The sequence below is a fragment of the Sapajus apella genome, unplaced genomic scaffold (assembly GCF_009761245.1).
Source record: "Sapajus apella isolate SASKATOON/1434 unplaced genomic scaffold, GSC_monkey_1.0 scaffold12, whole genome shotgun sequence".
NCBI lineage: Eukaryota > Metazoa > Chordata > Mammalia > Primates > Cebidae > Sapajus > Sapajus apella.
Genome location: NW_022436952.1, coordinates 14127784 through 14150114, shown reverse-complemented (window position 1 = coordinate 14150114; position 22331 = coordinate 14127784). Strand labels below are relative to the sequence as shown.

The 22331-nt window shown below is 39.0% G+C and overlaps 1 protein-coding gene across 2 annotated transcripts in view; it reads right to left on the bottom strand.

Annotated features, from left to right (window-relative positions):
- Positions 1 to 22331, bottom strand: part of ANKFN1 (ankyrin repeat and fibronectin type III domain containing 1) — a 380611-nt gene that overhangs the window by 65734 nt on the left and 292546 nt on the right. For both annotated transcript variants that reach the window (XM_032280102.1, XM_032280101.1), the window contains exons 8-13: positions 21704 to 21801; positions 18927 to 19017; positions 12721 to 12828; positions 5311 to 5410; positions 4899 to 5031; positions 4298 to 4414 (exon numbers count right to left, since the gene is read on the bottom strand). In XM_032280102.1, coding sequence (XP_032135993.1) covers positions 4298 to 4414; positions 4899 to 5031; positions 5311 to 5410; positions 12721 to 12828; positions 18927 to 19017; positions 21704 to 21801 — 647 coding nt within the window. The remainder of the gene's footprint in view (positions 1 to 4297; positions 4415 to 4898; positions 5032 to 5310; positions 5411 to 12720; positions 12829 to 18926; positions 19018 to 21703; positions 21802 to 22331) is intronic.

Here is a 22331-nt window from a genome sequence, read left to right as displayed (position 1 = left end):
TCTAACATATTAATTATGTGTCAATCTTCAAACTTTGTTTTCTTTCCCTTTAGAAAAGTTTTTGTGTACTTACACCTCCCTTCCGCTGTTCTTACCTCTCTCCTTAACAAAAGGTGCCTTTGGTATTTCTAGACATTTTCATTGAAGAGACTAGTAAATAGTTTGAGCCATAAGTCCTACCAAAAAAAAAGTGATGAAAGCAATGTCTATCATTGAGCTAGGCCTATGGAAATTTGGAGAGAAGGGCACGCACACAGTACTCAGGCCTTGATGGGGGCTCTGCAAAGGTGACCATTCGTTGAAGACTATGAGGCTGTCTGCTCACGGTGCAGGACCAGAGAGCTATCCATCCAGGTGGTAACTATGCTACAAAACACTTCTGTGATCCCTTTTCCCTTTGGTTAGATATAGTTTCCCTCAAGTGTGATCATTGGGATATATGGGTTTGGATTGACAGATATATTTATTTATCCAACCTGTACTAACTGAGTGTCTGCCACATACCAGGCACTGGGGATATAGTGGTAGCTAAGACAGACACATTCCCCAAACTCATGAACTCACAGTCCAAGTGGGTCACGAAACAGATAATACAAATAATTAACTCTGGGATTCTGATCGCTTTTCTGAATGAAGAATACAAGGTGCTATGAGAGTGATTCACTTCATCAAGAGATCAGAGAAAGGCGCTTTAAGGAAGTATAAAAATTAAGCTGAGACCTGGAGGATATCTAGGAATTAGTAAGGCAAAGTGAGGAAAGAAGGGGATTCGAAGCAAAGAAAACAGCTTGAAAACTAGCAAAGGATACTGAGAAAGACAAGCAGGTTGGAAGAAAATCAGGAGACGGTGAAATTGTCAAAGCCAAGGGATATATCAGTTTACAAAAGGAGGATGGAACCAGGTGTACAAAATGTTGCTTAGTGAAACTGAAGTCATTGGCAAGAACAGATCAAGGTTTTGTGGGGGCCTGAACCATACAATTTTGAGGCCCTCTTAAAGAAAAGAAATACAAAATTACAAATATAAAACTAAGTACAAAAGCGAATTTTTGTCTAGAATGATAAAAGAAATCTCCTTCTCTCCAGCAAATACTAGAGTGTTTGGAATTTTGGGTCCACTTTCCTCCTGAAATTTCTTTAGGCAGTTTGTGAGAAGTGCTTCCTGATTTCAGTCCAGCTTCCCTTCCCTAAAACACTGTGGGTCCTACACTGACAGGGGTCCCATGCTCATAGTTCATACAAGTGAGGGATCCTGAAGCTCCAGCTTCGGCAGCATCATCTGCCTCTGATTTCTGGTTCCCTTAAAGAGCAGTTTTGTATGCATCATGGCAGCAAAAGTCAGAGAGAGAGTTGAGAATTGATAGGAAATGAAGAAGTCAGTGGAGAAAGAGGATCTAGACAACTCTTACAAGAAGTTTGGGTGTAAAGAAGAGAATAGCTTGGTAGCTGAAGGGCCACGTGGAACTATGGGAGGAATTTGGGGGGATGTTAAACTGGAAAGACTTGAGTCTTTTAAAATAAAAATGAGAGGGAAGAGATGGGACACAGAACATATGTGGACGAATGAGTTTATGATGGAAAATGTGAGACTTTATCTTCTGAAATAAGAAGAAGAAAAAAGAAGTTTCAGTTTGTGCAAGGAGGTTTGTAAATTTGGCAGTGAAAAAATAATTAATTCCCATTTTTTTTCTTGATGAATTATACAGTAAAATCATCACCTGAGATGGGATGGAGAGTGTGGGGAAGGAGAAGGAATGTGGGAGAATAGAGAACGTTTTATTTTATTCTATTTATTTTTTCGAGACAGGGTCTCAATTTGCTGCCCAGGTTAGACTTCAGTGGCATGATCTCAGCTCACTGCAACCTCTGCCTCCCAGGCTCAAGAAATCCTCCTACCTCAGCCTCCTGAGTACCCAGGATTCCAGACATGTGCCACCACGCCCAGCTAATTTTTGTATTTTTGGTAGAGATGGGGTTTTACCATGTCGCCCAGCTGGTCTCAAACTCCTAAGCTCAAGTGATCTACCTGCCTTGGCCTCCCAAAGTGCTGGGGAGAAGGTTTTAAAATAGTTGCTTTATAGTGTGAGAAAGCGAATTTAGTAGAGAAGGAAATTGGGCCACTAGGTAACATTACATGTGAGAATTGTAATCATGAATTTAACATAAAGCCAGTCAGCCCTTTTTTGTGATTTTTTTATGTGGCAATGTGTAACTACTTTAGACATGTTGAATTCATCCAGGCATGGGATTTTTCCAAATAAATAATATTAAAGGAAAAAATGGAATATTTTTAAGGAAGTGATTAAGATGGGCTAAGGAGTTTAAGCTGGTCAAGGAAGGAAATGACTTCAGAAGTGGGCTGACGCTTTATGAAAAGGGGTGGGGTCAATAGATTTGGAGACTGAGGAAGACTAAAAGCTATTGTAATGGGAGTAGCTGAGTAGGGTCACACTGGTCACTGCATCACTCAGCATCTGACTGCACTGACCTGTAACAGCCTGACGCTTCTCCTGTTACTGATATCAGATGAAAGTTCTAGGAAGCCTCCAATAAACACATAATAAAGAGTCCCCCTTGAAATTCCAAAGTTGTTCAGTCTGTGATCCAGGCGTGTCTGGGCTGTATGGTAGGGTGATGGGAGGGTCCACTAAGGAGTCTGAGCCTCTTGGGCATGTATTTTGTCCTAAAGAAAGTGTAGCATGAGGTGGAGTGGCATGGTGCAACTCAAGTAGGTCAGTGATGAACAAAAGAGGCACTTTGAATTCAACACAGTCATCATGGTCTGCTCCAAGAACTGCTTCTTGAGTTGGAAGAGAAGATTCTGCAATCATGAGTGAGATGGGACCGGGTGCAGTGGTTCATGCCTGTACTCCCAGCACTTTGGGAGGCCAAGGCAGGTGGATCACTTGAGGTCAGGAATTGGAGACCAGCCTGACCCACACGATGAAACTCCGTGTCTAGTAAAAATACAAAAATTAGCTAGGCATGGTGGTAGATGCCTGTAATCCTAGCTACTTGGGAGGCTGAGGCAGGAGAATTGCTTGAACCCAGGAGGCAGAGGTTGCAGTGAGCCGAGATCACACCACTGCACTCCAGCCTGTGCGACAGAGTGAGACTCCATCTCAAAACAAACCAAACCAAACCAAAACAAAACAAACAAAAACAGAGTGAGTTGAAAGGAAGAGCACTGCTTGCTAAAATCTCACTGAGCATACAAAGCAGCAAACTACCTATGTAATGGAATATATCACAGAGGAGCAAAACTTACATTTCTGAATTAATTATAATAGCAACACAATATTATTGCAGGAAGTTGAATTGTTATTATTGCGGGGGTTCAAGAAATGACATTCCTATAATTGCAGGTGGGGGAAAAGCTTTAGAATTTTTTTTTTGTTGTTATTATGACCTTAGTTTTATGCTGTGACCTATATGGCCTGGCCAAACACAGCTTACATCAATTCCTGTTATGCATATTTCTGGGGTTGATATAACTGACAGATTTGTAGTTGGATACCCATTACTGATAAAGGCTCAGTGATCTCTTAATGACCCTAATTCCATGTAGCAGATATTTTTTATGTGCTAAGATCCACAAATTCACTTAATGCCAGGAAACAGTAAGAGGAAAACCCAGAAAATCTTGTTTAGTATTTAATGCTGCTTCTAGGAGAAGCTCTGTAACTTACAAAGATTGGCGACTTGATCTGATGTGATTGACAATACGGAAAGATGAATAAATTCAGGCTTAAAGATAATCTTTTAAGAGTTGCTTTATGTTTGTTTTTTAATAAATAAGCAAACATGTTTATGCTTTATCAAAAACATCACACCAAGAAACTGCTCAAAATATCTGCTCATCTCTTTTTTCCATCCCCATATACTCATCAATGCACAGGATGCCAGAGCAGCAATGGCCCTTCAAGTGATCTCATCACACTTCTCTTCTTTGGCAAATGATGAAACTGGGGCTCAGAGAGGACAAATGAGTTGGCTGATTAATATCAAATCTAGAACTCAAGTCTCCTTACTCCTTGCTTAATGAGTTGCTCCTATACAGTGCTCAAAAGAGACTCACCTGGAGGAGACTGCTAAAGGTACATGTTTCCTACATGAAACCTGCATATATACAGGTATGCAGCTCCAATTGTCCAAGAAAACTTAGAAAGCTTTATATTCTTAGGGGTCTGAAAGAGAAGGGAGCCCACGCTTTTCCTTTCTGGGTGGGACTGGTAACTGAATTGTCCACATTAAAAAAATTTTGGGGGCAGATCTGGGTTGAAGCCTGGTCCCTTACCTGTAGCTGTGCTGTTGCTGCGAGCATCTTCTGCCGAGTTTGCAGCACCGTGGATGAGGATGAGGAGATCGGTACGCTTTGCCTCAACCACCTTATATCTTCCCACATACAAGACAGCTGCAAAAGAAGGTACACGGTCATCTCATCGTCCAAACCAGTACATGATTTAGGTTGTGGCATCAAAGCAAAGCAGGGAGAAAGAAACCTGACCCCTGATGTTTGTTCTCCGGTCCATTTTCAGACACACACGAAACAAGTTTTTGATCTCTGTCCAGTTGGAAAAAGATCTGAATGCTAATGAAACAGTCAGATCTACATTTTAGTCTTTGCCAAATGATCCCATAACTCAGAATAGTGGAGACACAATGTGACAGGATGCAAGCCTCTTTGCTTTGAAAATGTAGTGTACATGTTACTTTGGTGGGTTTTTTTTTTTAATTTTTATGAGATAGGGCATACTAGGGCTGAAAAGGACCTTTGAGGTACTTTATTTCTACCCCAAAACTTTGATCGCTGGAGACCCCTCAACTAATGTTTCAGAGATTTATGTGCAGTAACATTAGTACAAAGTGGGGAAAAATGAAATCAGAACTTAGTATACCTTCGTGAACCATAGAAAATCTTGTGTAATGGAACTGGTGTGAGAGTCATCTATTTCAACAATTGGTACTTGATCTTCATTGGTGACTAACATATTGTCTTTGTAATAAAATATAACGGCTATGTAGAGTCCCCTAAAAAGAAAAAGGAAAATAAAAGCATTGTCCTCAACCATCTTGGAAAAGTAATTTTTTGGGGGGACATGATAAAAGATGTATTTAACATATACTTAGGAACATATTCCTGTTAAGTATCACAAGTTCACTAGTTACAGCTCAGAAAAATTACTGTCTTGCACAAATTCTCAGGAGAAAAGTGAACTTTATTCTTTTGAACACAAAAAAGAAATTTCTACCAAGTTTCCACTCAGAATCAAAACCAGTGCATTCCTGAAAAAACTACACAGAACCCACCGTTTTAAGGTCTTCACAAACTTGTTTGAGGAATGGAACAGGTGCTTCAGGCTCCTTGAGACTGACTGTTTGCGGCCTGTGGTTTGTAATTTTGAACTTTCTGGAATATATTTAAAAAAAAACAGTATGAATCCACGGGGCAGATCAACACTCCCATTTCCATTTTCCTTCCTTCCTGCCTTCCCCTCCCCCGTCCCTTTAGTGTCACTTATCCTCAGGTTCATGTAGGGATTCTGCTCGTTCATTCCTGTAAGAAGCTCTTGTATCTTGAGATGCCAGTGGTTAACTCAATGAACAACTTCTCAGAAATGCTGGAGGTAAGTAGTATTTATAACTACAGAAGAAACCACTTAGGTGTTTTGTTGATACTCTTTGCTTTGAAGCTTTTGATTTATTTTAAAGTAGGATAAAAAGACATGGAATCAACTTGTTTGTCCTTCTCCCGACTCCTGCAATTGCCTTTTAATATTCATACGATTCTCAATGTTTGCAAAGCTTTCCTTGTAAGTCTACATATTCCATTAATTTTTTTCCATTATGAAATTAATATAAGCACATTACAGAAAGTCTGGAGAATAGAAAAAAAGAGAGTAAAACCCCACCTCTGCATAACCACTGCTAACATTCTGGGATGGTTTTTTTTCTTCATTGTGTATGTTGGTTTACAAAAATAGGTGTAGGGATGGGTATGATGATCATCATTCTCATTATTCAGAAGAAGAAACTGAGGCTGAGAAGTGAAATGAATTGCCCAGGCTCAAAAATTCAGTACCTGGGAAAAAAGACATTCATTCATTGCACAAATATTCATTGAGGCACTACTATGCATGAGGCTCTGCAGTTCTGTTTATAACATGGAGCCTGTACTAATAAAGATAGAGACTTAACTATACTTCCTATTACAGTCTTTGCAAATAATAGTTCATGAAGCTGGACTACATAACCATTGGTTTTAACTCTCATATTCTATGTAATGAAGGGAAGCTGAGGTTGTTGGTATGACTACCAGACTGCTGACAGATATGTCACTGGAGATGGGAATATGGTCCCTATCACTGCTGGTAGGCATAGAAACCTGGGCAAGTGGCATTTGACTGAGGGCCAGTGTTGCTTTGGCTATGATTATGTAGGAAGGGATGACTGCCACAAGCATTCATGCCAGTTTCAAGCTTATGTTGTTAATGGTTATTCTTTGCAGAACAAAGCAACATCATTCTTTTTTCTGACTTGAACGTGAGTTTGGCTGCTTGAACATGATGCTGCTGGGACTTCATACGGCGGAGTGAACATGTTCACTACACACTACCTTTTCCCCAAGCCTCACTAAAAGCAGAGTAGAAATTAAGAAAAAAAGGAAACAACAGAAACTTTTAAAGACAAAGAGATGGGAAAGGAGACAAAAGCATGTATTTCAGTAGCTGGAAAGCAGATGGATAGATAGATGTAAGACTTGGGACAGATGAAGTTGAAGCCAGCAGTGGAGAAAGCTCAGAAGTGATCTGGCTCACTCGATGGTCTCCATGGACTTCTGGAAGTGAGGGGTGAGTGTGAGCTAAAAACAAGGAGGATTTGTAGAAGTCTGTTCAAAAAGTAGTTAGACTTCTCAATCTACCCCTCTACTATGTGACTGGACAAATACCTCTTCCCCACTCTAAAAGAAAGCTAGTGGCTTGTTCTCTGGAAATCAACAAACAAACAAACAAAAAACCAACCAACCAACCAACCAACCAAACAAACCAACAACAGACATCTCTGGAGTGAGAGACATCAGGTAGTGTTGTAAATGGAGTGCTGGTGCTGGTGATAGTGTACCCAAAATGAGGGATTTATCCATAACATTTTATACATAATATTTCCCTATTGGGTTCTCAGAACACTCATACCGAAACTTACACCTTCCAGGTAGGACACTGGAAGAAACTTCTGTGGAGTACTTGATCAGCCTAAGAGAGCATACCCAAAGATTCTGACATTGGTGATATCCCAATGGAAAGGTGGTGCCAGGTCACCCTACAATGAATCCTGTAAGTCAAGAGCCCTATGTATGTGCTCAGAGCTTCCCAATGGCTATTGATTTCCCTTCTCTGAAATCTAGGCATATATTCAAGGATCACCAGGCAGTTGAGTAAAGCACCTAACATGAAATACCAAGGCCAAAAGTAAGTAAACAAAAGAGCAACTTACAGAAAAGAAAGATTATTCTGTGAAAAGAAAATACAAAATGAAACAAAGACTATCATTAATAGTCTGAGAGGTAAGAGAAGACTTGTATCCTTATAAAAAGAACCAGAGGACAAAAGAGAGCATTGGCAATTAAAAACATGTTGTCAAATCTGAGAAACCCAATAGAAGGCTTAGCAATTAAAGCTGATGAAATCTCCAAGAAAGTAAGGCAGGAGGATATAAGGATGGAAAGTAGAATAAAAAAAGAAAAGAAAATTAAAGGACGAATGTAGGCAATCCAACATCTGAATAACAAGAGTTCTAGTAAGATAGAGGAGAGAAAATGAATGCGAAGAAATACTTAATGAAGTAATTTAAGAAAATGTCTTACAATTGAAGGGTATAAGTTTTCATGTTGAAAGGACTTTTCGGGTGCCCAATATAACAAACAAAAAATGCCTTAGTATATCACGGTGAAATTTTAGAACATCAGAGTCAAAAGAAAACTTAAAACCTTCCAGAGAAGGGAGAAAAAGCTTTCATATAGAACCTCTGGAATTAGAATGACATCAGACTTAGCCCTGAAAGCTGGAAAGCAATGAAACAATACCTTCAAAATAGGAAAAAAAAAAAAAATGATTTCAACCAAGAATTCTATACTCATCCAAGACCTTGAATAAATGTTAAGTAAAATAAATACATCTTTAGATACACAATGTCTCCTAAAATTAGCTTCCAAGCACCCCTTCAAAATGCTACTGGGGGAAACTCCACCATGCAATACAAAAAGATGGAACCCAATATCTTTTTGAGTGGTAAGAAGAGTCCTTAATATGGTGGTAAATGGAAATCCAAGGGTGACTGTTGTACACTAGGCAACCAGTGACCAGTCTAGACTGCAGCAGAACAGAGGACCCTTCGAAAAGATTCCTTATGAAGATGCAATAGAAATACCTAAAGCATCTCATTATATAGAAAGAAGACTTATCCAACTGGAGAATAGTTTGGGGATTATCCTAACCATATAGAAAAACAAGCAAATGTACAATAAATGACTATTAACTACAGAGAAAACAAAAAGCTATCCAGGAAAGGAAAATAATCATATAATTTAATTGTCATAATAATGTAAACAGTAAATACTAATCTTACTCAAATTCAGTATACATATATTAGGATGAGAAGATAGGAATTATGCACGCACATAAGGGAGGGGTGGGGTAAAAAGAGATGCAGCATTACTTTATTTAGTTAGGTAATGACTAAAATTTAAAAACATAATTAGAAATGTAAGTATGTTATTTAGAGATATGGGGAAAATACTAAAAGAATTAGCTAAAGGTTAAGAGATTATCTTTGGGGAGGAAAAACTGCAGGAAGAAAGAAATTGCTTTTATCAAAATAATAAAACTGTTTTAAGTGCTTTACTTACGTCATTTAATCCTTATACAATGAATGAATGAGGTACATAGAATTTTTATCTGCATTTTACACATGAGAGAAATGAAGCACAGAGCTGTTTAGGCAGTCTACTCAAGGTCACACAGCCAGTAAAAGTAAAAGCTCAGCCCACATTTGAACTCAGGCAGTCTAGCTTCAGAGACACATTATAGTTACATGTAACTTACATAAAAATGAAGATTAAACTAAAAAAATCAGACTAAAAGCAAAAAGAGAAAAGTAAGAGATGTTACTATCAGTTGGGAAAAGGGCCCATGGAAGCATTAAATAGTCTCGGTCTGGTCACATGGCAAAGCTGTACTTTGGCACACTCCTGGTTGGATGGGGCCATGTGACCACCTCTGGCCAATGAGTTTTGGGTGTAATAACATGCAGAAAGTCTTGCTCATATGAGACCTTCAAGAGTTTCTTTCCCATCTCCGATGGTTGCTAGCAAATATTTCCAGAGAGAGGATGATAACAACACAGAAGGAGAACTCCCAGGTGACCAGTGGTAAATGCATAGCATGAGAGAGAAATAAAGGTTTGGGGAATCATTTAGTTACTGTAGCATACTAGGGCTCACCTTGACTGACACATGGTCTAAACTAGCTTTTCTCCTGAGAGCCTTGTGGTTTCTATATTGGACTTCTCTGCTTGGTTTGGAGCTCTGGAGCAAAAGTTTGTTTTCTGTACTCTGAATGCAGCAGTTCCCTAGCGTGTAAGTGCATGGAGCATAGGAGTTTACTTCATTCACGTTGGCATGTCCAGCCCCTACTATGTGACCTACAAATTACATAGTAGGCAGGGTTTCAGTTAATATTGTTTTGCAAGTTGAATAATTGGATAACATAAATTCATCCCTATAGGATATTGCTATAAACATGATTGTTGTTTTAATACTGTAATTCATTATGTACATCAGTGTACTAACATTGTGAACAATGAAGCTTGCTTAGTATCTCCCTTGAATTTTCATCCCAATACTAAGCATGCAGATCAGCTTCGGCCAGTTCTTTAGCCAAAATGCTAATTTAGACATTAATGTAGATGTTGGTACTTCCTATTCAGGATGTTAGTAGAAGAAGTGATTTTTATTATTACTCCCATATTTGGAATATGCTGTATATTTAGTGAGTCATTACAGGGTCATTACAGTACAGTCACCAATTACACTTCAATTCTAGGATATATCCATAAAGTGCTGAGACAGGACAGTGGCCCCAGTCTCAATGGGAGAAAAATAAGCTATAGTTTGCCAGGGAAAGACACTGTGTCAGGTGAATTTAATGTACCTAATTTACTCTTCATAGCAATCCTGTAACAAGATAGATAATATTATCCTGACTTTGCTGATGAAGAAGCTGTGGATCAGAGTGGTGAAATGCTTTTCCCAAGAATGTACAGCTTGTAAGTGATAGAATTGGAATCTGAAATAATTACTTTTTCTAATTGTAAAGTTGGTAAAAGTTTATGTCCCCAATAAACCATGTAGTATTTCAATGTATTTGAATATTTTAAATAAAAATTTTGTAATAATAATAACAATTTTATAATTCTCTGTAAGCAATACTTATATTATCCTTTTGCACTTAGGGTTATGTTAAATCATCTTAGATTCATTTTTTACTGTGTGTGTGTGAGGTAATTTATTTGGCATATCGTAAGTCAGCATTTCCCAAAATTTGTGCTTTGGAATATTAATACTGTGAAAAAGTTTTACACAGCTCAAGAAATTTGAAAAATGCTTGGTTAAGCAAATGCAACATGTCTCTGTATTAGAGTCTTTAATATTCTAATGTATATTTTAAGTTTCTAAGAGAGAAGGATGTAGAATTCAACATTTCCAAAACTTACCTGACAAGAGAACCTTTCTTAGTTGAGCATATTATAGGACCACTGATCTTTGGAACATATTTTGAGTGCTGTTTAAGTGTCCAGAGTATACTCCCTATAAAATATATTCTTCTTTTTTGGAAAGTTCTACCTTATGCCATACTTAAATCTTTCTTGATATTGTGTGTATATTTACATTCCTCTGAGAAAAAAGCATCTATATGACAGAAGTTAGATGGAAACTATAGAAAAAATTTGGCCACCTGGACAATCATTTCTTGATTATTAGATAGGAGTCCAGTGGTAATGGGGAGAGCATGAATCCTCAGACAATATTGTAAAAATCTCTCATTCTCATGAGTAATTTCAGTTTTCTCCTCTCTGATCAAGACCAAACACAGAGTGGCTTATGAATTTCTAAGAATCATCTGTCCACTTACTTTGTTACCTTTGCTGTCATACAGGAACCAATGGGCAGGGATGTGATGGAGAGGCAGAAGATGAGAAAGGAGCTTTGGTAACAACTGGCCTGATTAAAGGAGCCCCTCAATTACCAAGAACTAAGCAGATTTTGGTCAGTGTGGAATGCTGATGGTCTTGGTCTGGGTAAAGACTTCTTAGAGGTCTGGGAATGGAAATCACACTTGGGTTTCAGAACTACTCCATGCGTATTTACATATCCTAATGAATCAGTCATTAGAAGAATATTATTTTCTTGCAAACACTTGTCCTCATTTCTAGCTGGAGCCAAAATTGCTGAAGGGTCCTATTGTGATAGCTATATAGCAACTGAGAACAACCTTTTGCTAATCTTCAGTGTGGTTTCTCTATAGCAAGCTCAAACTCAACTAGCATCTCTTAGTTTCAATGGTGGATTTGTTTTTTCTTTTAAAAATTTGTTATTCTTAGAGACAGAGTCTTGCCCTGTTACCCAGGCTGGAGCACAGTGGCATGATCATAACTCAGTGCAGCCTTGAACTCCTGGGCTCAAGAAATCCTCCACAAGAGTGGATTTCTTACCCAGCTGTTCCAGCAGTGCCCTAAGTTTACAGAGCACAATGTAGTTAGAGATCTGATGGGGGCATGGAAAATGAAAACTTTATGGAGGCTTTAATTCTCCACATAAAACTAAGTGCCTCTTCCACAAATCGTTACACAGATCAGAAGTCTGACCCTGTCCCAATTGAACAGCCCAAGTAGAAAAGAAGCTTTTAAATGCTTCGCAGAGATTCTCTGGGTGTAAATGGTGAAAGTCTAGGGAATATGTGCTCTACTTTCCTGTGAGCAGTGGTACAGAGGAAGATTAAAATTCAGGATGAGGTTACAGTTTAGTGCCCAGTCCTGATGTAAGGGTGGGAGACAAACCTGAAGTGTGTCAGGAAGACTGGACTTAGAACCAGAAAAATCCAGCTTGGAGACCTGACTCTGTTTTTTCCTGGCATTGTGACCTTGGGGAACGCCACTTAGCCTCAGTGGTGATTGCCAAAATGAGGATAAAAATGAGATGCTGGATGTGAAATTTAATTGTAAACTATATTATTAATAGATCTGGAGGTTTATTACTATTATTGTTGTTATTATAATTGGTTGGGCTCCCACAGGGAAACTCAGGGGATTTTCCTTGGAGGCAAAATGCTTTTGGGTGAATATCCCAAAGAGCTAACCCCACTGAGGAGTCTTGTGAAGGGACAATTCCTAGAGAAGGGAACTCAGGGCAGCTGTTTTTTTTCTTGTGCTTGTTTTCAAACCGTTCATATGGAGAGAGGGAGAGGGAAAGGAAGGGACAGAAGGAGAGGGAAGTCTCTTCTGAAGGGTTAAAGCAAGATAGTGCTGTAAAGTGATTCCAGATGTACAAATATTAATATCTCTCTCCCTGATGAATGAGAAGGTATGACCCAGTTAGGAAACTGCTAAAATTACCGGCGCCACTGAGACCTCAGTTGATGGCCCAGCACAGATTTTTATCCTTACCCCGGCAACTGTAATGCTGATGAAGGGCTCGGACCTGCTGCAGCAGACCTTCCAAGACTTCACTCTGTCCCTTGTGTCTGGGCTCTCTGTCGTCATAGTCTTTCCAGTCTATTGAACAAAAGAAATAAACATAGTGAAATTTTAAAGCAGGGGAGGCCTCTTCCTTGCCGGGCCTCAGGAGCCGGAGTTTTGCTCATGCTACCCGCAGACTCCGCGGATGAGCACCCCACACTTGCAGAGCTAGCAGGCGATGCCAGGGATTTGGAAGCTGCCATTGTTCAGAGCTCAGTGCAAAACAGTAATTGTGGTTGGTTTCTTGTGTCGGGCAGTCTTAGGGCAAGAGAAAATGGTAATTGAAAGCCAAAAGAAAATAGGAATTTGGGATCCCAATCTCACCTCTTCCAACCCCTTCTCCCCTTTTAGGATTCTATATCCTAATCAGTTCCTCTGCCATCTCTCCACAAAGCACCCTGAGTCTCAACTGGATTTTCACAGTAGGAAAGAAAAGAGGTGGGAATGTGCAGACTAGATGAAATCCACAGTCCCAGTGCTTTTATTGTAGGTTTCACACTTTTGGCCAAATTGACATTTCTTTCCAAGGAAAGAGCGCATGTCAGATGCCAAGAAATGGAAATCTACATTTTGCTCTAATGAATGTCTGCTTTGGTTAGCTGGCAGAGCAGCCCCTGCACATACTCTTGAGCCACCAACCACCCTGTCTGCTCAGTCTCTAAATATACAGTATTAGCTTACAAGGCAAATTTAAATTGCAATACCCACTGAGATCTTTCTCCCCCTTTTATTTTCATTCCGTTTAGCTATAATGATATCAAGAGTAATAACCCATATGGGACTAATGTCAAGATTGTAATGCTGCTGTCTCCACTCTTAATTTTTTTTTTCAGCAGGCCATTCATTTCAAGGTCCATCCCTTCTTCCATTTTCTTTCCTCCAGTTTTCTTTTCTGGAGGGAAAAATAGAAAGCAACAATTTAATGTGCTCCGTCGTTGAGATGCATTCTCTAAAATTGCTTGTCATTCTTCCCCAGAAAAGCCAATCTGTTCATGAGTGTATCTTGGGCTTAAATTCTAGTTGAAAAAGTTTCAAACTCCTTCCCCCACAGATTTATTTTAAAATACAGGGTGTCTTTCATTCAGAAACTTAAGTAGATATCATGACAGTTAAAGTTAGTTAAAAGCATTCCATAGGGGTTCATCCAAGGCCCAGGCGTATAGCACAGTTAGGAGGACCGTAGATTCTGAAGTCAGGTAAACCCAGGTGTGAATCCTGGCTCCTCCAAGTCCTAGCTCAGTGTCTGCAGCTAAGTTACTTATACCAACAGGGCCTCTACTTCCTAACATAAAAAATGAGGATAGTATCTACTTTGCAGGATATTTGTGAGGATTAAACGAGAGATATCCTATGTATCTGGCACAATGCCCATTACATGACAGGCATTTTGTAAATATAACTTAAAAGGAAGGGAATTCATGATGGAAACACCATTTCTTACCCTATCAGATGATGACCTATGAAGATGGGGGCCTCAGAGATTTTCTAATCCTTCTTCCTTTCCACCCTCCTCCATGTACCTGTCTTTATTTTGCTTTTTAGGAGACCAAGGCTAATACAACCAATCCAGTCCTACATGACTCAGCTTGTTAGTGGCACAGCAAGAGCAATAATATCATCTCCTGACCCTTCATATATTGCTCATTTCATATACCATGGACATGCTTTTTATTTTTCTATTTTCTCTTGGGAAGGAAGGTCAGAAGCTTGGTTGGAGTTTGTGCAGTGTGGCTTAATTGTGGTCAATGCTGGAGACAGGAAATTGGCATAGGTACATTTTGTAGACTCTTTGTTCCTTGTGGTCAAGAACCATGACTTAATTTCTCTTTGCCTCAGATTCTCTCTTTCTTTTTTTTTTTTTTTTCTTCTTTCTTTCTTTCTTTCTTTCTTTCTTTTTCTTTCTTTCTTTCTCTTTCTTTTCTAAGAAGGAGTCTCTCTCTGTCACCCAAGCTGGGGTGCCATGGTGCAATCTTGGCTCACTGCAACCTCTGCCTTACAGGTTCAAGTGATACTCCTGCCTCAGCCTCCTGAGTAGCTGGGATTACAGGTGTGTGCCCGCAGGCCAGGCTAATTTTTGTAGCTTTAGTAGAGATGCAGTTTCACCACATTGGCCAGGCTGGTCTCAAACTTCTGACCTCAAGTGATCTGCCCATCTCGGCTTCCCAAAATGCTGGGATTACAGGCATAAGCCACCACACCGGACTTTTTTTTTTTTTTTTTGAGACGGAGTCTCAATCTGTCACCCAGGCTGGAGTGCAGTGGCATGATCTCAGTTCACTGCAACCTCCGTCTCCTGAGTTCAAGCGATTCTCCTGCCTCAGCCTCCCTAGGCATGTGCCACCACGCCTGGCTATGTTTTGCATTTTTAGTAGAGACGAGGTTTCACCATGTTGGTCAGGCTGGTCTTGAACTCATGACTTCAGATGATTCACCCGCCTTGGCCTTCCAAAGTGCTGGGATTACAGAGATTTTAAATCTCTTTTTAATTTGCTTGAGGTTTGCAAAAACAAAGCACCATCTGGGGCACATAGAAGATGCATTAAATGTTGGTGAGACATCGTGAATAGAAGCGTGTTGGTGTTCAGGTAGGATAAGATGGGAAAGGATTTTTACTGGAATGTTCAAAAATGTTTGAGGAAATAAACACTTGGTAACCTTTAGATCATTTTTAGCACACCTAGAATTGGGATACAGTGAGAATAAACATTGCTCTCATAGATTCCCAAAGGCCATTAGGATTTTGTTCTCTTAGTTGGATAAATGCATCTGAAGTGCTCATGACAAGATAAGCAAGGTTGTGTGTTTGAGTAAGACTCCTAGGTTGCTAAATTGCCACATGTCCCTGAACATGCTAACGCATTCTAAGGAGTGTGACTGCTGCCGTCAATGTGAGGAGAGCTGAAACAGGTCTGTCTCTTTCAGCCCTATTACATAAGAGGCAAGCTCCATCTGATGACTTTATGATACATTAGAAAATTGCTAATGCTAAATTGCAGCCCAAGTGAGCACTGGACACAATGCCAAGGTTTTTGGAAAGAATGAGTTTTTTTCATAGATGTTTGGAAGGTTCTGATGACTACATAAAATAGGAGGCTTTAGGGATGAGGGAGAAAATTGAAAATATATTAAGAAATCAGGAACCTGACAGGAATAAACTTAGCATGGTAGGAAAAGAGTGGATTGTGCCACATAATACGGCTCACTGTTCTGGTAATGAGACACTTCAACTGCAACACAATGCTGAGCTTACATTCACTGGCGATATCAGGATTTTCCTGATCGTAACTCAGACAAGCCTGTCTGGGTCCTTTTCTCTTATTATGTACCATACCGTATAACATAAGTCTATAAAAACACATTAAGCCCTTTTGTAAAAATATATAAAAAAAAGTTTTATAGTCTACTGGAACATATTACCAAATTTCCAATTACCCTGTCATGTTAGAATACATTGTCCTCTAGTAAATATCTGAATACCGATATATGTTACATCACAATGTCATACTTTGTTTATAAATAGGAGTGTTTTTTATATTGTTCCTTCCAAGTGATAGGGCATGTCTGCAATAACTATAACCACGTTAGGATTTCAGTTCTTTGCCCGTTATCTTTACTAATCAAACATACCATTTTAGAAAGTGTTGCTATTTGATATGTTAATTACCAGTTAATAAGTGATGACTCCTCCCAGTCTGAACAACTATTCTGGTCATTCTGGAGACGGCACTTCCAACGGGCCGTGAGAGACAGTGTCTGAGTGGAACTTGCAGTTTATAGAACCTGAACATCTGATCTTTATCAGCAAATGCATCTATCTGCAGATCAGAACTTGCATTTGGAGTAGGTTTCCCCACACACCTGCCTCACTTTCAGGTCAACCGAGACTAGCACAGTTTTGCATATTCTGTCCCTCCCATAACACACACACACACTACGCCCCGTCCCCAAATGAGATTGGTGCCTTGCTATCTTAATCTTGGAATTCCCAGTTTGTGTTTCTGACAAATCTTCGATAAAAAGATGACTAGAAATAAACGACTAGAAATAAAAAGATGACTAGTCCAAATAAGACTACAATAACGAAATCAGCAAATGCCAGGAGAGTCAGGGACCCTAGGGATCTCACGCATGGGTGGTCCAAGGCCCTGTCTGACCTGGTGTCATTATCTGAATCCACCAGAGATGGCAGTCAGGCATGGCTGGCTGGCTCTTAAGCTGCCCGATACACTAGTTACTGTAGCATAGAAGACATGCCAGAACCTTGACCAATTCAGGCTAGAATCCTGGCTCAGCCATGTACCCGTGTTGTGACCTTCAGAAAGGCAACATTTCTGAACCCCAATTCAGATGTTGGGCTTTGTATACATGTGCCTCTATGTTTGTAGTTCCCTCATCTGTAAAATGAGCCCAATAATAAAAATCACCTTGAGAGGTACGTTATGAAGATTAAATTAGTTAATCCATGTGTACTACTTAGATTAATGCCCTCCATATAACAAGTCTGATAAAGGTTATCTCTGATGGAGTAGAGATGCAGATGATAGTGACAATGATGCTTAGCTACAAGACAGAAACAATGAAGAAGGATGGCTGCAAGGATCAAGAGATACTGAATGCGAAAGCCCTTCATATACGGCCTGATTCATGGCTGGTCTTGGGTAAATGGCTGTTATAAAAAAATACACAGACATATCCATAATCTTATAACCCAAATGTCCACTGTTAAATTTTGAGAGTTATTAAGACACATAGACACACCCTACCAAATTATATGCAACCCTATGGTTAAATGCTATGTGAAAAAAATCCCACATTTTGCATTTTTCTTTTAACATAAAACTTATATGGTAGGAGTTTTTTTCCACACAATGAATGTTTTTTTTAAAGGCCATTTTTAGTTATTGTATTTTACTTGTAGTTATGGATATAAATATAGACATATCATATTTTACTACTAAATTAATATTGGATATTTAGTTCTTCCTACCACACATGATGCTTCACTTTATGAGTATATTGCTATATGTCATTGTACAGACTCATTTGTCTGCATTTCTTTTCACTTAGGTTAGATTCCTAGATGTAGAGTTATGAAGTAAAAAGAAACAGATTTTCTTAAGGCGGTTGATATAACACGGCACATTGTGTTCCATAAAGGATGTAGCAGTTTGTACTCTCACAAGAAACATACGATACCACTTTCAACACTCACATTAATAAAGTCTTTTCAAAAATGAAAACACAATTCACAGCACTGGGTTCATTACATAGAAAAATCTGTCATATGTTATGTCTGGTTGATTACATTTTCTGGTTAATAGAGAGTGCCCAAACATACCAGGCATAGATTGTTAATTTTCAAATAACCAGAAAGCCTTTGCTGGGTTTCTCAGCCACCGCTACAAATGTTATAGATTATATTTGTGGGCTTGTAGCAGAATGCTGTTGGTAAGAAAGCTTTTTTTCTGACAGTGTCAGATCGGTAAGATCTGTTGGATTTGATCTTCTTATCAGGTCGATGTGGGTGTGTGCACTGTGGGTAAGGAGGGAAGAGGAGAGCGACAATGGGCTGTATGTACTCTGGGCCGCTACTCCCACCGTGGCATCTGATCCATCCTCACAGAAGCCCTGTGAAACGGTGGGGCTAGATCCTTTTTACAGACATGGAATTGAGTCTCAGAGGCTTGGTTTTTGTTTTTTTTCTTTAGAGGCACGGTCTCGGTCTGTTACCAGGCTGAAGTGCAGTGATGCGATCATAGCTCACTACAGCCTCGAACTCTCTAATTCCTAGGCTCAAGAGATCCTCCTGCTTCAGCCTCCCTAGTAACTGGGACTACAGGGATGAGCCACCATGCCTGGCTGTTAAACAACTTTTGAAGGCTACACAGATGGTAAGAGGCATTGTGGGTATCAAATTCAGGCTGTTTCCAAATTCCCTCTCCTTTTACTCTACTGAGCTGCTTCCCCAGGAGCATTTCTGTAGGGGAATCATTCATTATGTGGCCCAGATGCTGCCCTGAGAAGGTCTTGTTGGTTGCAAGCAGTGGGGGAAGGGAATGGCAATGGCACCCTGAGGATGGAGTTGCAGCTGGAGTCTGTTACCACGCTGGAGAGAGTTCACAGCCACCACCTACTAGAAGGAGAGGCGTATGCCGGCGTCGTGGTCTGAGCGGGTCCCCATCCTTTCATATTGTAAGCCGAGACTTGAACAAAATACTGCTGGCCCTGCAAAGTATTGAAACGATGCATCAGGCATTTTATTTAATCATTTTTACCCTGGACTCTCTAGGTATAGAGTTAAATTGCTGTTTGATTAACTCCATTGTCTCTTTGAAACTCTGTTGCCCATACTTTAGCATTCTGGTTTTTCTTGATTATTATGTTTATTTATCACAGTATCCATATATGAAGTTTCCTCTTAGTTTTTATGCACTTTCTTCTTTTCAAAATTTAAATGTCATAATGGCTTTTCCTAACCCTCCAAAACTATATATAAATTTTTAGTCACACAGTCTACAAGGTTTACCCAAAATAGCAATCCCCACTCTCACATCATTCTCATTTTCCCCTCCCTACAGCAATAGCTATCACTTATTTTAGTGATCAACTTGCTGTAGAAAATGAACAAGTTATAATAAATACCTTTTCAGATTAGTGCATTAAAGACTTGCCTTGGTCAGGCATAATGGCTCACACCTCTAATCCCAGCATTCTGGCAGTTCATGAGGTCAGGAGATCAAGACCATCCTGGCCAACATGGTGAAACCCTGTCTCTACTAAAATACAAAAAATTAGCTGGGCATGGTGGCACGTGCTGGTAGTCCCAGCTACTCAGGAGGCTGAGACAGGGGAATCGCTTGAATCCTGGTGGCGGAGGTTGCAGTGAGCCGAGATCACTCCACTGCATTCCAGCTGGGTGACAGAGCAAGATTCTGTCTTAAAAAAAAGAAAAAAGAAGAAAAAAAAAAAAAGACCTGCCTTGTTCTTTTTGTGGCTGCATATATTTCACTGTAAGCAAATATTCTGTATCATGTATTTTAACCAATCCTTGATTGGTGGACATTATTTAGATTGTTCTCACATTTTCTGCTACAATAAATATACTTTCAGAAAATATCCTTTACTCAGCTGCATATACATTTTAAAAAATTAGCTCTTTGATGTGACTTCAATTTTACAGCCATTGTTAAAACAATGGCTTATAGTCTTTAATGCTGTTTTATGACATTAAGAATTAAGGAACTGTTTTTGTTTGCTGGTAACATTTTAAAATCTTTTGCATAGTTTTTAAATTTTGCTTGAGTTTTTATATTTTATATTTTGCTTTTATATTTTTTTCCAGTGAAACCAAGGGGCATTTGAGAAGCCAGTATTTGGTGAAACATTGCTTGTAAAAATTGTAAAATGATGTTTGAAGTAAAAAAAAAAAAAAAAAGCACATCTTTGTAGAGACTTTTCTAGGACTCTTATAATACTGACCTTACTATATTAGGAAGTCAATTTTTTAATGTTGAAAATGGGTTTCTGTGCCCCTCAAAGTTATAGAGATTGTGTAGAAGTGTAAATCTACTCCTAGGCTTTTATATGATTACAATACTGTCTGCATTTCTCTCATTAGATGGTCAAGTGGAAAAACTTAATCCCTATGGAAATTAGTTCAGATATTAGAGAAACTCTTTATGGAGAGTTTTCCATTTTTATCACCATATCACTTTTTCTTTTAAGTAATGGAAATTCCCTAGAGTTCTTTCTGGCCCTCTTCCATCTTGTGAGCCATAGGGCTGGAATCAGTCTTCTACTGATAGCATCTCTGGAGGCCACCAACTCAGGGGTTTGTTTGCTCTGGTAATCCACAGTTCCGGCCCCTGGTATAGACGTGCGATTAGGACTAAAAGTCAGGATTCTGGTGGTCACCCAACCATCAACAATTCCGTTAGAATAAGCAGGTTTAAACTTGAAAAAATGCAACCTGATGCAATTTTTTAAAGGCTGGGTTTCAGGATTATACTTTATAGATAACTGTTTTAGTCAACCAACCTTTAAGAAAACAACAACAATAACAAAATTATCCCTCTATTTCCCTCATCTGAAGGTCCTAAGATAGTAAATATTTGAATTGGACTGGAAAAGGTTTGATTTAATTTTACTTTTAAAATATTTTGAGAAAAAAGAATTTTATCTTTGCATTTTAATTGCTTAAGGAAATACACGGTTTGCTCCAGTTTGAACTGATTTACAAGGTGTTTTTATTTTTTGCATTTCATATGCTCATATGTGCATAATTCTAAATAATTAATTTTTGAGTTTGTATTAGTTAAACAAATAAAGAACAGTTTGTTCCAGTTTTTCATTCACAGTTTAAATTGGTTTAGGTTACTGAGAAATGTAGCTCCACCATATATAGTTTCTTTTTTGTGAAAGCATATTTAGACAGACTTTTTTTTTTTTAATCAAGGGAAAAGGATTTCTCTCAGGAAATTATGTGACTGCAATTGATGACTGATCTCAACCAACGCTGAGGCTGTGGGCATGAGGGTGAGATGAAGCTGTTATTTTTACCATCAGACAGGGAGTCAAAATTGGATCTCTCAGAGCCTTTGATCTATTCTCCCCTTCCCCCCAAAAGATTAGACTGAGATCCAGAAAGCAGCAGCTCTCAAGACTTGCATGAGGCCAGTCTTTTTCTGATCTCCTTAGAACATGGCAATTTACAAAGTAATTCATGCTGTCTGCTTACTCCTTTGTGAAATTCAGATTATAGATACCAGACATATCATGCTTAATGAGTGGCAGTTGTTGCCAGAGGACTGGGCGTTGGCTGGCTGTTGCTTTCAGCATAGGCATTTGCTACTACTATCCCAGCACAAATATCAGCAATAGGGAAATGGAAAGTCTACCAGGGGACATTTACCATTGTAAGTCCTGTGATTGTGCACCTCAGAGTCTGCAGATTATCCATGATGATTTCTCCAGCCAAAGGAGAAAAGTCTTTGGACATACTCCATTCCACTGGAAGGAGCAGGGAGGCAGGAAGAGAGAGAGAAAGAGGGAGAATAAAATTCAGTCACATATCAAGAAGTACCTAGAAACTTTAGCATACAATCCCTCTCAAAAGGGATTAAGTTTACCGTCCTTTCTTTATATTGGTGCATCAGACCATGTTCCTTGAGATGTCAATTTAATTTCAAAGTTTACATTTTTTAAAAAGAAGAGCAGAAAAGAAAAATAAAAACTTATGAGTTCTTTTTGAATCTTGATAAATATAATGTATATTGTGGTAAAGGTACATTTATGTGATGTTCTTAATGTCAAATGTAAATTATATTAAATATATTGCTCATGAGGCCATTGTTATATCCACACATTGTATGTATGTGCATTTGTGTGTGTGTGTATATATGTACATACACATACATACTCTGCCACATTATATATAATAGTTTGTTCAATATAGTAGATAACCTATTTACTGCATATGCGAACCAAAGGATCTGTTAGGGCATTACCTTCTATTCACTCTCCAAGTCTGGCTTCTGCAT